Source organism: Pelodiscus sinensis, chromosome 18, assembly GCF_049634645.1.
Source record: "Pelodiscus sinensis isolate JC-2024 chromosome 18, ASM4963464v1, whole genome shotgun sequence".
In the NCBI taxonomy this organism is placed as follows: Eukaryota; Metazoa; Chordata; order Testudines; family Trionychidae; genus Pelodiscus; species Pelodiscus sinensis.
The window spans coordinates 30,576,676-30,591,435 of record NC_134728.1 but is presented as its reverse complement, the minus strand read 5'-3'; the positions used below and the strand labels follow the sequence as shown (position 1 = coordinate 30,591,435).

Below are 14,760 nucleotides of genomic sequence, written 5' to 3'. Positions count from 1 at the left end.
ACTTTCACGGAAGATGCATGATTAGTGGCTTCAATGTAGGAAAGAATTCACTCCCTGTCCTGACACCAGAGGCTTCTGTGGGACACTTATTTCGTCTCTCCCCTCCCACTATTTCTCGGCCTCTCCCTACAGGCCACACCCCGATACGGTTTCTCAGGGTGCTGCACCTCAGACACATGGCTTTCAGTACTCTGGTCAAGGGGGAGACATCCATAGAAGGCAACAGGAAAACATCCCCAAGGGGCCACAGGAAAATGTCCGAGGGACGGTACCTGCTCTCCGTGTGTAAATATCTGTGGGATAAATGAGGGTTGTCCAAATATCTGGAAGAAAGAGTTGGAGAAGGTTAAAGCACAAGACCCGGGGCTCTGTTAGACACAGTCACAGACAGTGGGGGACAAACAGATGTTCCCCTCAGAGCTGCAGCTGCTTCCCTCTCTGCTGCCATCTAGCGGAACATCCCTGGAAGCGTCAGAATAGCAGAAGCTGCCTCTTCACGGCTGGCTGCTAAGATGGCTGCCCAATGCAAGACGACAAAACGCCACAGACTCTCCCAGGCCACAGAGACGCTGCTGGACACGGCTAGTCTATAAAACACGGGTACAGATGCTGAAGACCCAACAACTGCCACTGACTGCGGCGAACGGGACAAAACCCCAGTGGACGCCCTGCATGGAGAGGAACTCTCTGCGCACAAGGGTAGATCAGGACCATTCCTGCTACTGATTGCAACACTCCCGTGAAGGCTCAGCTTCTGGCATCAGCTCAGCCAAAGCATCTTATTCTCCCTCCATCCCAAAGCCCTGCCAGAGACAAACCAGCACCTGGCTCGGGAGACTGTTCTCACCAGGCGGCTTCTGCCCCAAGCATTCACAGCCCACCTCCCGCCTTTGTTCTGGAGCAGCTCCGGTCCATAGGTGGAGTGAGTGCAGGAGCACTGGCGTAGACGGAGAGAGGCTATTTTAATCAGCACACCATCAAACGGCTAGACAACAGGGTGGTAAAACCACCTGAGCCTCGTCTATGCCTGTGCTGCCACCATTGATCCAGTGGGAGTGCAAGCAAGGGCCATGCTGCAGTAACCCTCATATCTCACCATCAGGGCTGTGACACAACCAGTCCTATTCAAAGCCAAACAGTATTAGCTTTACCTTAAAAAAACAACACACTGCCTGCTGGAGTGAGTGCGGCAGAGACAGAAAACGCTGGCTCCTCTAGTCTCATCTAGTTGTATGCAATGCCCATCATCACAGGTTCTGAGAGTCAGCCCAGGATATGGTCTCTAGTTGATACCTTACATGGGCCCAGGACTCTGGATTCAGAATCTCCCCAAAGTTAAGGGGGTAGATCCGGGGTTTTGGTTTGGCCCATTACTTAGACATGGTCAGCTAAAAAATGCAGATCTTCAAAATTTGGAAAGATTCAGGCTTGGATCAGTTTCAGATTGGAACTTGGCTGTTGGTACCTAGAGCTATAAATGGCTGGACAAGAAATCAAAATCTGAAGAGCCCCAGACTTTAGGGAAGTTTGGATATAGATCCAAATCTGTATAAAATGTGGTGACGTGGGCTTATCTCTTGGCTATAAGGCAACCTTGCAGATTGACATGACACAAGGGACACTGAAAGAGAGAGTAACTGTAGTCTGCTTCCCTGGACAAAGTATGAAAGATACTCTGGGAAGCTCTTAGAAATGGCCAAAGCGAGGAAGAAAAACAGTGCCCAACGTTGGGAGGACAAAGGGTGACATCACAAACAGCCTCACAATCTGCCAGCTAATCACACATGGACAGACACATGAGATGGACACGCTGGCATAAATCCTGGATTAGCATCAGTACTGGCTGTGACTTGGAGATGGGGGCGGGGGAGTTTCAATGCTTTATAGAACCCCAATAGTGCTGCAAAACACATCTCAAGTTCAGAGGGCCAAGGTCAGCTGTTAGGAACTCCAGTGAAGCATAGTTACACCAGGGCTGAGTTTGATCCAGACACTTGGTGCATTCCCCTGGGTAACACTGGTGACCTTTGTAATGTTAATAAAGTTATTGAAATGGAAGTAAATGTTGTATACTGGGATCCCACAGCAATGATCAAGAGATCATTCATACTTGGTGTCTGGATCAACTCCTAGTGACGACTAGGGACAGATTTAATTGGGAGCTGGATGGAATTTTAAGTAGTAACCTTAGTCAGGGTTAAGTACAAGCTAAGGATTCCTTCTGCCCAGGGCTCAGAGGGAATAATGCACCCAGCTGTTCCCAGTACAGATCTGGGCTCAGACACAGGGTCTGGCTACACTGGAGCTAGAAGGTGCAATCTCCAACTTGGAACCATAGAATTGTAGGACCGGATGGGACCTTGAGAAATCATCTAGTCCAGTCCCCTGCACTCAAGGCCGGACTATGTAATAGCTAGACCATTCTGACATATATCTGTCTAACCTGTTCTTAAAAACCTCCAATGAATGAGATTCCATAGCCTCCCTTGGCAATTTCTTCTGGAGCTTAACTGAAGTTTTTTCTACTGTCCAATCTAAACGTTTCTTGCTCCTTGCTTCTGATCCTCAGAAGTTAACGAGAACATGTTTTTTCTCCCTCCTCACCATAACCGTAGGGCTATGTCTAGACTGGCATGATTTTCTGCAAATGCTTTTAACGGAAAAGTTTTTCCGTTAAAAGCATTTGTAGAAAAGAACGTCTAGACTGGCACGGACGTTTTTGCACAAAAGCACTTTTTGCGGAAAAGTGTCCGTGCCAATCTAGACACGGTTTTGCGCAAGAAAGCCCCGATCGTCATTTTCGCCATCGGGGCTTTTTTGTGCAAAACGGTTCTCAGCTGTCTATACTGGCCCTTTTGCGCAAAAGTATTAGCGCAAGAGGGCTTTTTCCCGAACGGGAGAGTCATTGTATTTGCGGAAGAACACTGACAATCTTACATTAGATCGTCAGTGTTCTTGCACAAATTCAAAGAGGCCAGTGTAGACAGCTGGCAAGTTTTTCTGCAAAAACAGCCTAGATGTATATGAATTCCTTTTCCCGGGCTTTTCTCCTCTAGACTAAAAACAAATTCATTTTTCAATCTTCCCTCCTAGGTCCTGTTTTCTAAACCTTTAATAATTTTTGTTGCTCTTCTCTGGACTTTCTCCAGTTTGTCCACATCTTTCCTGAAATGTGGCATCCAGAATTGGGTACAATACTCCAGGTATCAGCATGAAGTAGAGCTTAAGAATTAATTTTTGTGTCTTGCTTACAATACTCCTGCTAAAACACCCCAGAATGATGAGTATTTTTTTGCAACAGTGTTACATTGCTGACTTATATTTAGCTTGAACTTCGCTATGACCCTCAGATCCCTTTCTGCAGTAGTTCATCCTAGGCAGTCATTTCTGATTTTCTGTGTGTGCAATTGGTTGTTCTTCCTAAGTGCAGTGCTTTGCATTTGTCCTTTTCATTCCATTTATTTCAGAGTATTTGTCCAGTTGTCCAGATAATTTTGAATTTTCTTCCAAAGCCTTTGCTACCCGACTCAGCTTGATATTGGCTGCAATCTTTAGGCGTGTTCTCTCAGTGCCATTATCAAAATCATTGATACTGAACAGATATATCCTGGCTAGTTCTGATTAAGTTAGGCCAATAAAAATAGCAATATAGCTGCCGCAGCATAAGTCACAGGAGAAAGTAGCTGCCACAAGTGCAGCCCTGTCCAAGTCACTAGGTACATGCTCAGAGTGGCTAGCCTCTCCCACCTACCCGCCCCTCACCTCACCATGCTGGCACTTCTCTGTTTAAGGCACAAACTCAATCAGCAGTAACACTGATGTGTTGTATGTCTGCCCAGCCTGCAATTCAGACACCCCCAGTGACTAGGTCATGTGTGAAACGAGTATGCTGGTCTCTAGCTATGTCTCTGGATAGTAAAATATCCAGCGTGTTAAATGTAATAAATACTTCCTGGTGGATATTATTTGGCATCTGTTTAGCATCTTCTCTTGAGGATCTCAGAGTACTTTACAAAGATCTAGCCCCATTTTACAGATGGAGAAACTGAGAGGTAAAGGAGCTACAACCCAGAATCCAAACATCTGGACTGGAAGGTTCCAGTTGGCCTGTCTTGCTCTCCATCGCCCTCTAGTGGATGGGAACAGAACTCTGATTTCCTGATGTCCAGCCCCACTCAAACCACCACACAGGGCTGCCTTCACCTAGCACGGGCTATGGCAAACTTGGCAGTGTGTAGGGAGGGCCGGCTCAGGAGCAGCATGGGGTGTGTGTGTATCTGTGTGCACACACGCATAGCATTAATATGGTCTGTTGATATTGATGGAGGCTTGGTGTGATTGGGTGAAACAGCCTGAGAAGGCTTTAGGGCTACCTGCCTGTCTAATCTCCAGCAAGGGATTTAGGGGAAGGGCGAATTTTCTTTCTACGGGCTGAGATAATGAGGCAAGGGCCTGAAACAGACTCATTCCAGATCTACCCAATAGACTTACTTGGCAATAGCTACATTGCTCAGGAGAGTGAAAAATCCAACCCCCTGAACAACACAGTTACTGACCTTAACTCTCCATGTGGACAGGGTTGCACCAGATTAGACCTGGATTGCACACAAATTTGCACCAGCTCCAGGGTTCTGAGGTCTGTTCAAGGTCATTAGATCTCCAGCCATCACCTCTCTATGGGCAGTGAGTGACCCACGGCCCTCTCCCTTCAGGCTTTAGGCTTGCAATGCCCCTGCAATTCTCTGTGCTTGGTCTAACCTGAGTCCAGGGGGTGCTGCTCACTCTCCCCCAGGAATGATGACAGTGGGTCCCAGCTCTCACAAAGCGCAGCACATTTATTTTAGGACACAAGCATCACAGAGAAAGTGGAGAATAAACCAACAGACAGGTGACATGCAGGCTGTGCTTACCAGGGGTTACCTATTTTCCCCATAGAGACCCCAGCACTGTCCCAGGCTCTCAAACCCGCCCAGCAGAGGTTTGCCCTCTTGGTTACAATCTCAGATTAGTTTAGGGATCACAGAGAGCCTCCCACCCCGCAGTTCAGGCTGGCCTTTTCCCATCACAAGCTTTTTCCTTGTCTCCTGGGTCTCTTGAACCTAGTCTGAACCAGTCTCTGCAGTTCCCCCAGCCAATAGTACTTCCCAGGAGTGGTAAGCGCTCCAGAGATTTGCAGTAATTTACCTGCCACTGATTTGGTTCCTGGAGGATGTTTGGTAACCCTCCCCAGCTGGGCTAGAATCCAAAAGCTACCTCCCAAAGATACAGATAACATTTTCACAGGGGAAATGTTACCAGTCAGGATGAAAGTCATTAGCAGAGCTGTTTGCTGGACTAACAGCAGGGATTACATGGCTGACTTCGGGTGTGCTGGCAATGCTGCAATAGAGTAGCTTCACATGGGCTTCACTTTGTGGGGGTGAGGAAAAATTCAACCCACCCCCACATCTCCTTCTGCCTAGTCTTACCAGTCCCCTTCCTCTATCTCTGGGAAGACCCTACCTGCATCTTGCCTGCCCTGCTGTGGCCGGCTCTGCATGGAACTGACGCTGCTCACGCTCACCTGGCTGATGCAGCTGGACTCATTGATGTTGTCAGGGAGCTGGTTGTATTCTTCCTCCCAGCTTGGGAACTTGGGAGGTAAGAGGATCTCGACGGAGTCTAGGCGGTCCAGGCTCCTGTGGAGCAAAGGAAGAGAGAGACTCAGAGGAAGCCACAGTCTAGCAGTGGCAGGAGAGGAGAGGATTGAGCCTCCTGTGAGGATTGGTGATATCTAGGCAGTACCACCAATAACCCCCAGTGCAACCAGCCAAATCTTCCTCCTGTAGGAAAGGGCAGGTACGGAGGGAAATGCTGCCCTCTGGCACCCTCCACGGGCTGATCTGTGCAGTGCAAGGAAGTCCAGAAGCCAGTCAGGCTGGCTACTTCTAAACTACACCCCTCTGTCGGAAAGTGATAGAAATGTAGCCGTGTTAGTCTGGTGTAGCTGAAACAAAATACAGGACTATGTAGCCCTTTAAAGACTAACAAGATGGTTTATTCTGAGGAAGTGGGGCTGGCCCACGAAAGCTCATCATCTAATAAACCATCTTGTCTTTAAAGTGCTACATAGTCCTGTATTTTGTTCCCCTCTGTTGGCAGAGGGATGTAAATCAGGCGTATCAAAAGTGCAAATGAAGCCGGGATTTAAATATCCCACGCTTCATTTGCATAATGGCAGCCGTCGCTTTTTTTCAACATGGGGCTTTTCGAAAAAAACCTGGCAGTTTAGATGGGACATTTTTGACAGAAATGCCCCGTTTCGAAAGATCCTGTACTCCAAAATGAGGAGTACAGGATCTTTAGAAATGGGGGCACTTCTGTCGAAAATGCCCCGTCTAAACTGCTGTTTTTTCCCAAAAAAGCCCCATTTAAAAAAAAAAGCAGTGGCTGCCATTATGCAAATGAATCATGGGATATTTAAATCCCGGCTTCATTTGCACTTTCGATACGTCTAATTTACATCCCTCTGCTGCCAGAGGGGTGTAGTTTAGATATAGCTGCTATGTCTACACTACAGAGTTTTTTTGGAAAAACGTCTGTTTTTCTGTAAAAACTTCAATTACATCCACACTGCAATCGCATTCTTACGAAAAAAAATCGAAAGAACTGAGGGGTTTTTCCGAAATCGATAAACCTCTTTCTACAAGGAAGAAGACTTTTTCCGAAAGAGCTCTTTCAGAAAAAGGCACGTGTGGATGGGGAAGAGGGAGTTCTTTCGGAAGAAGAGGAAAGAGGAAAAAGCACAGGTGCCCTGCTGGCCATTCCGTCCATAGTAATCACAGATTACATGCGAGAGAGTGTCCATTCAGTGTGGATGCTATCTGTTGAAAAAGTAGATCGCTTTTTAGAGACGCTTAGAGATGCTAGATTCCCCCCATCCCTGTCCCCCAAATTAGACCATCACAGAGAAGGGGAATAGCCGAGGAGCTGCCTGCCACACTGGATTACACTCCACTCCTCTAGGTCACTGCATGAACAGCAAGCATCAAACACAGGCGGTGTGGGCCAGTAGCGAGGGTGTGATTCATGAGACAGGGAGTCAGCAAACCTGGGCTCTCTTCCTAGCTGTGCTGACCTAGGCAAGTCACTTCCCAACTGTGAGGCTTTGCTCTGCCCCCAGCCTGCAACTGGGGCCGGTCGAAGAAGGGCTTTAATGGAAAGTGGCTTTTTTTTATGAAATTCCTGAGCTGTTCTAATTAGAAACTCTTCTGGGCAAGGTCTGTCCTTCACTGTATGGGTTTGCAGCCCTCAGCACAAGGGGGCCCTCAGCTCAGCTGCAAGGGGCTGCTGAAAGACAAAGAATAAAGTTGGCCCAAACATTGGTCTCTGTGGCATTCTGGTTACCCAATGCCACACACATGGCTTATCACTGCTCTTTCATCACAGTCTTCTTGCAACGTGTGTCCTGCCCAGCGCTATCCCCATTCAGATAGCGGAGGGAAAGGGAGCGTTTGTCGACATGAAATTATATGCTCTTGCTTTGATGGGGTAGGGGTGTCATGTGCATACTCTGGTCTATCTCCCGATGTCATTAGACTGGCTCTCATGATCATTGCAATGGGACACCCAGTGTTGCTGACTCTTTTGGTTGCCAGACTTGCAACATTTGTGGGGGGTTTTAAAGCCCCAGGGTATGAGCTACCAATCTCAGCTTCCAGTTTTCATCAGTTTTCTGTACCCATAGAGAAAAGCCCCTTTTAGGCTCCAATACCATGAGGCAAATTCTAAAGACCCGCCCTCAAGATTCTGGAGGACTGATTCATGATTTGTGACAGTTTAAGGTCGGCATCACTGGACACGCGCCTTCTTTCCTCACAAGGAGTACACCCTTCCAGCATGACAGCTGAAGCTAGGAAGGAACAATCATGTAACAGGGGAGCAGCTCCGCTCAGTATTCCTCTCAGTTCCCGGAAAGGAGCAAGGTGGGTGTCCTCCTCTCTGCTTTCCAGGTACGAGATGGAAGGATGATGGGGTGTGGTGAGGGAAGGGAGACTCATTTATGCAGGAGACAGGGAAAACAGCAGGTTCAGCAGCATCTCTACTTGTGCCACATCTGTGCTAGGCAGAGTCTAGGCAACATCCCAGTAATTCAAGGCCACATCACAGGCGTGCAAGGCTAGTTCAGGCGCTAGTAGCTATCCCCTTCAAATCACATCTGAAGAAGTGGGCTGTGCCCATGAAAGTTCATGATCCCATCTACATGTTTTGTTAGTCTATAAAGTGCTACCAGACTGTTGTTTTTTAAGTTTACCCTTCAAATCAGTTCTGAGTACTCTGAGCCACTGACCTATGATGGATAACCCCCCCAGCATACCCCATAGACAGGAAACAGTGTTGGGCAGAATCCGTGCCTAACCGGGGCAGCCCCTAGGATGATCCAGGAATACCGGACTATCTCTTGGGACATGAGTTTATACAGACATATACACCTGGCAGGATAACCCGGAATTGCCACTAGATGGCGATTCTGTTCCACAGAACTACATCTCAGGCACTGAGCCTTGCTGGACATGCTGAAGCCCTGTAAGCCCTTCCCGCCCCAAACTCCTGCTAAGCAGAGCTCTGAGACTCTCGGAGGCTGTATGGTAAAGCCTAGTGATACTTCTGGATGGCTGTGGGCAGTGCCACACAGTGACCTCCAGGGAGGCCTTGGAAAGCAGGCAGCAGGGCTCACTCTGCCAGCCTCTGTGCAGCCACCAGCACATAACTCAGGGCTGTTTCCAAGGACTCAGTAAACAAACTGGGCCTGGACTGGCTCCTGCTGGAGTCCAGTTCAGCCTTGACAGCGAGGACCCGGTCCAAAGCCCTCTGACAGCAACAGGACTCTTCTCATTGACTCCAATGAGCTTTGATGTCTGTGGTCCTGCTGTGATCGCCTGTGGTGGAGGTCTGCATAATCCCTTCTCTGCCCTGCAGGGCTGTGAGGAGTAGCTCAGCCCTCCCTGCAGGATAATTTGGCAAATGTTTGTGTCTAACCATCTGTGGAGATGCTGATGGGAGAGTAAGGAAAGGAAGAATCCTGTGGCTGTTTATCCATTGCTCCCCACTCATCCTGCTTCCAAGCAGATTGCCAGGGAAATGCGCTGGGAATGGAGGCCACAGGGTTTGCTTTAGTCCTAAGGGTTTAATGTTGTCCCCTTACACTGTCAGACTCACCAATAAAAAGTAACAGCAACGTCACCCCCCTCATGGTTGTCCCACAACATTGCTCAGCTACAAGGAGAGAGCTGGGCCCAAAACTCGGGGGGGGCTTACTCAGGGGTTCTTGAGCAAATCTCCCCTGGAGGGGCTTGCCTGAATGTGGACGGCAGAGTTTGACTTCATACTGCACCCTGGATGTTAACAGCCTAGGGCTCCTGTTGGACCAACAGAGGCAAGCACCAGTCTGGGGCCTTGCCCAGATGGTGGAAGCCCATCGGCTGACCTCAGGTGGTGTCCCATACCCTCCTCACTGCAGTCTTTGGCATTCAATGCATCACTTTCATCAAGCTGACTCTGCACAAAAGGGCTCTTTTTGGCTGTTTGGGGAACCTGGATACCCCTCTTTGCTGGAGCAGGAGGATGGGGAGGAGTGGGGCAGGAGAATTAGCGATATCATTTTGCATGTGCATAGGGCCTTCCACTTCCCAATCCCATGCGATTTAGCCACATTCTCTGCCCCCTATGAGGAGGGTCAATACTATTAAGACTATTTTTGACATTAGGGGAACTGAGGCAAAAGTGCTGTGCCCAGGGTCACACTGTGAGTCTGTAGCAGAGCTGAGAATCGAACTCAGGAGTCCTGACTCACTGTTCTGCACCTCTGTTCACTCTATCAAGATCTTGAGGTTCCTCATCTCCCTGTTTCTATGTGGACTCCAGGCACCCCCATATGACATGTCATATCCCCATTTATCTTGGCCAAGACCAGAGACTCAACCTGCTGGTCTCACTGCAGATAAACAGTCTAATTCATTGGCCTTTTCACGAAGCACAGGCCGGTTTTAATGGGCAACTGAGGGAAGGTTTCCCACATCTGGCGAGAAGCCCTGAAAGGGCAGGAGCAGCAGCAGGTGCTCTTGATGCTTGTTGGCCAGTCTGGATCTGAACTGCCCGCTCCTGATCAGGGAGGGGACTCCAAGCAAGCGGCACCTACTAGTAAGTGGAGCTGATGAAAAAGCAAGGCAGGGAGGCCAGCAGGTGGCGCTAGGCCTCACACTGTTGCTAGGAGAGAGGATGCTCTAGTCTGGTACCAGTTAGGCCTGGGGCAGCCTCTGGCCTGGCTCGGGGGTTTTGTGTAGTCTGGATACGTTCAGTTTGTGCCCAAATCTTCCCATTCCTCTTGCCCACATGGGAACGAGAGAGCAGGCTGGGCACAGGAGGCTCTGCGCTGCCAGGAGAGCGCTCTTCTGCTGGCATAAGAACTCCACCTTCGCCGGGGCGGGGGGTGGGGGGGAAGCACTGTCCATGCCGGCGCTCAGCTCAGCATGACTTACGTCCCTTGCAGGGTGGCTTATTCACACCCCTGTGCGACACAAATTACACTGACGTAACCTTGTAGTTAGACATTCACTCCCCTCAAGCCCAGTCCCTAGGCAGGGGCAGCCCGTCCATATAGGCAAACTAGGTGGTCGCCTAGGGCGCCAAGTTAAATGGGGTGCCAAATGGTGGTGCAATATCATTGAGGGGTTTGGAGGTGGGGGGCCGATTGCATGGCTCGCCAGTTGCTGGCAGCTAGTCTAGGGCCACCCCTGTCCCTAGGGCCAGTGCACATGGTGTCTACAGGGCAATGTAGTCCAGCCATGCTGGTCCCTATGAAGTCAGGGGACCTTTTCCAGCCCTGAAGAAGGGTTCTGTGTGGCTCAAAAGCTTGTCTCTGCCCCCAGCAGAAGCTGGTCTAACAAAAGACATCATCTCCCCCACCTGGTTTCTCTAATGACCTCTTGGACACTAGTTCGCAGCTGGACGGAGTTCACTGCCTGAGAGCCAGACAAAACTTTCTTGGGCTCAGTTTCATACTGTGCCTCCAAATAGCTCCTCCCCACTCGTGTGTGGCCACATGCAACATTTTCTCAGGGCTGAGGCATGCAGAGCTGAATGTGATACCTGAGGGCCCAGTTCTCCTCTCCTATGTGGCTGTAAGTCAGGAGAACCCGTAGGGAAGTCACTGGGTTCACGGTAGTGTTGTGAGAGGAGAGCCAAGCCTCGGGACAGGGGCTAGTTCCTTGTTTGGGGACCAGATGCTCTCACAATGCCACCCTTTAAACTCTGTTCTTGTTCCCACCAGATCACACGATAAAGTCACATCTCCTCTGCAGTCAACTACTGCTCTGAGGTCTCTGCACATTGCTGCTCCCCACCCTGTTGGGCTGTGTCTACACTGGGCCACTTATTCCGGAAAATCAGCCGCTTTTCCGGAATAAGCTGCGAGCTGTCTACACTGGCCCTTGAATTTCCGGAAAAGCAACGACACTCTACTGTACAAAATCAGCCGCTATTCCTGAAAAACTATTCTGCTCCTGCTCGGGCATAAGTCCTTATTCTGGAACACTGTTCCGGAAAAGGGCCAGTGTAGACAGCCCAGTAGTCTTTTCCGGAAAAAAAGCCCCGATCGCGAAAATGGCAATCGGGGCTCTTTTCCGGAAAAGCGCGTCTACATTGGCCACAGACGCTTTTCCGGAAAAAGGGCTTTTCCGGAAAAGCAGCCTGCCAATGTAGACTCTCCTTTTCCGGAAAAACTGAAAACGGAATAGTATTCCGTTTTAAGCAGTTCCGGAAATTCATGCCAGTGTAGACACAGCCTAGGTGTCTCTGATTACTTCCCCAGATATATTCACTTGTATTATTCCAAACTGAATAGCATTTGGTTAATTTTCTGTCTCCACATTTACCTCCTCCTGGTCCCTTTGTGCTAGCTCTTTGTCTTCTCTGAGTTGGTAGCATCTCCCATTTTTTGTCTCTTCTGTGAATTTCAATCCAGTGCTGTTAAGGGGCTGAGGGACTCAGCACCAGGACAGGTAGTGATGGGAAAGCCCAGGGAGCAACTGTTTACAGAGTGTGGCATGAATTTCCGGAAATGCTTAAAATGGAACAGTTTTCCGTTATAAGTATTTCCGGAAAAAGAGCGTCTACATTGGCAGGATGCTTTTCTGGAAAAGCACTTTTTCCAGAAAAGTGTCTGTGGCCAATGTAGACGCGCTTTTCTGGAAAAAAGCCCCGATAATCATTTTCGCGATCGGGGCTTCTTTGCGGAAAAGACTACTGTGCTGTCTACACTGGCCCTTTTCCGGAATAGTTTTTCCGGAAAAGGACTTTTGCCCGAACGGGAGCAGCATAGTTTTTCCGGAAAAACACTGACAATTTTACAGTAGATTGTCATTGCTTTTCCGGAAAATCAAGCGGCCAGTGTAGACAGCTTTCAAGTTATTCAGGAAAAGCGGCTGCTTTTCCGGAATAAGTGGCCCAGTGTAGACACAGCCCTGGAACCCAATGCTTGGCTTTGGTTCTCCCCTCCTCATCTCATCTTTTCCGGGTGTCATCCTCCACATAGCTTGGCAACACACCCAATCCCCTAGCCCACTCCACGCTCCATGCTCCATGTGCCTTTCACTTACAGATGCTCCCCAGAATCTTTTGGATTAGCCGCCATAGCACATCAGAAAAAGGATTCAGGGATCCAAAGGCCAGCATATGAATGTGAATATGTGGCCATGCTGGGAGACACTGTGCTAAAAGCTGTCTTCCATGTTTCAGCAGCTACTTGTGTAAGCTTCACTCCTCAGTAAGAGCCAAATCCTTTTAGATGTAAACCAGTGTAAGTGCATTGAAGGCAACATACATCATCAAAATACTTGTCCTTATGTCTTTTTCCTACTGGAGACAGAGATCCTGTGCAATTCAAACCCCTTGGCTGTGTCTACATTGGCACCCCTTTCCGGAAAAGGGATGCTAATGTAGACTTCGGAATTGCATATCCTCCGCGGCATTTGTATTTACATGGCTGCCGTTTTTTCCGGCTTGGGGATAAGCTGGAGAAAAGCGCCAGTCTAGACGTGATTCTCCAGAAAATAAGCCCTTTTCCAGAGGATCTCTTATTCCTACTTTCAAGAATAAATAAGAAATCCTCCGGAAAAGGGCTTATTTTCCGGAGAATCACGTCTAGACTGGCGCTTTTCTCCGGCTTATCCCCAATCCGGAAAAAAGCGGCAGCCATGTAAATGCAAATGCCGCGGGGGATATTTAAATCCCCCACGGAATTTGCAATTCCGAAGTCTACATTAGCATCCCTTTTCCGGAAAGGGATGCCAATGTAGACGTAGCCCTAGGGTTATTTTAGAATCACTAGGGAACAAGCAACTGCTTCATTCCTCCACCTTATCTTCATCTCTCCATTTGTCTCCTCCTCTTACTCCCCGCTTCCCAGCTCCCTCTCCCAGGGTGCCCAAACTCTACCCACATGAGGGCAGCATTGATAACTTCCCATGAGGCCAAACGTCCCACTCAGATGGAGAAAATGAAGGCGATGGCACCCCACACCATCTTTAATCTGGATGCTGGAAGGCCCAGCATGGAATGCTCCAGGTTAGATGTGGATGCCCTCAGTAGAACTCCCGGGCCCACTCCTGGGTTTGACGCTAAAGCCCTGGCATGCAAAGGATCCCTAAGCCAGTTACCTGTGTGTGGTGCTCTGCTCACTCAGGGACTGTTGGGTGGCCTTGAGGTAACTCTGCCTCCGAGCTGCTGTTTTCGGAGACGGTTTGGGGCTGGTTTCCGAGTCTTCACTGTCATCATCCCCCATGGCTTTGATGTAGCTCCCACTCCGCATGCGCCGGCATGGGATCTCGTTGTCTTTGTCCCGAGACAGCGTATTGTTCCACTCTCCCTGAGGCACCTGGAAGAACAATGCAGCACCCTGATGGTCCATGTCTAGGAAGGAAGGAAGGAAGCTCTGGAAGGAATTGGAATGCGGGAGTTGGAGGAACCATAGCAGGTCCCTCAAGTCTGGTATCCTGGCTTCAGACGTGGCTAATACCTGACACATCAGAAAAATGGAGAAAACCCCTCATGCTAATATGCATCTGGCCAGCTGCGCTGTGCTGTCCGTGCTCAAAACAATTCCTTCCTGGCTCCGAGTCATTGCTATATGCCACGAAGCATGAAGCTTGATTACCCCTACCTTAGCATGTCGATTATTCTAGGGCTACATCTAGACTACACGGCTCCGTCGACAGAGCCATGCAGTCTAGACGTGGCCTAGGTGTCCAGCCCTTCCTTACGCCCAGCTACCTGTAGCATTTCTGACTCTGAATTCCCAAGGCAAAAAGTGCTGCAGGCTGGCTCTGCACTGCAGAGAAGATTCATCTTTGTGCAACAGGCCGGCCCTTGCTCACTCCCAGCAGGCTTGAGTGGGCTAGCATGGTGTGCATTGCACTGGGGCTGAAGCAATAGTTTGCTTTTATGAACACTGCTTTTCCAGGCCTCTGATTTCATGGCGTGACGCTCTCTCGTTCTTGCTATGGGACTGGATACAGGGTTGCAGAGATGATGATTTTTATCTTCACCAGCCACCATGAATTGTCAGCTAATGCTTGATTCATAGAGCTGTCAGTGGACTAAAACCTGCCATGAGACAGATGCAAGGAGAATAAAGGCCATTGACTTAGGCGGATCTCACTTTCTAGTATCCTCAAACAAGCTCACAGACTTCCAGCTGAAAGGCTCAGTTCTGCCACCCTTAGG

At 49.2% G+C, this 14,760-nt stretch overlaps 1 protein-coding gene across 2 annotated transcripts in view; it reads right to left on the bottom strand.

Annotated features, from left to right (window-relative positions):
- Positions 1-14,760, bottom strand: part of DLGAP4 (DLG associated protein 4) — a 316,182-nt gene that overhangs the window by 82,649 nt on the left and 218,773 nt on the right. For both annotated transcript variants that reach the window (XM_025186419.2, XM_075901397.1), the window contains 3 exons: positions 13,695-13,912; positions 5,564-5,678; positions 273-323 (listed from right to left, as the gene is read on the bottom strand). In XM_025186419.2, coding sequence (XP_025042204.2) covers positions 273-323; positions 5,564-5,678; positions 13,695-13,912 — 384 coding nt within the window. The remainder of the gene's footprint in view (positions 1-272; positions 324-5,563; positions 5,679-13,694; positions 13,913-14,760) is intronic.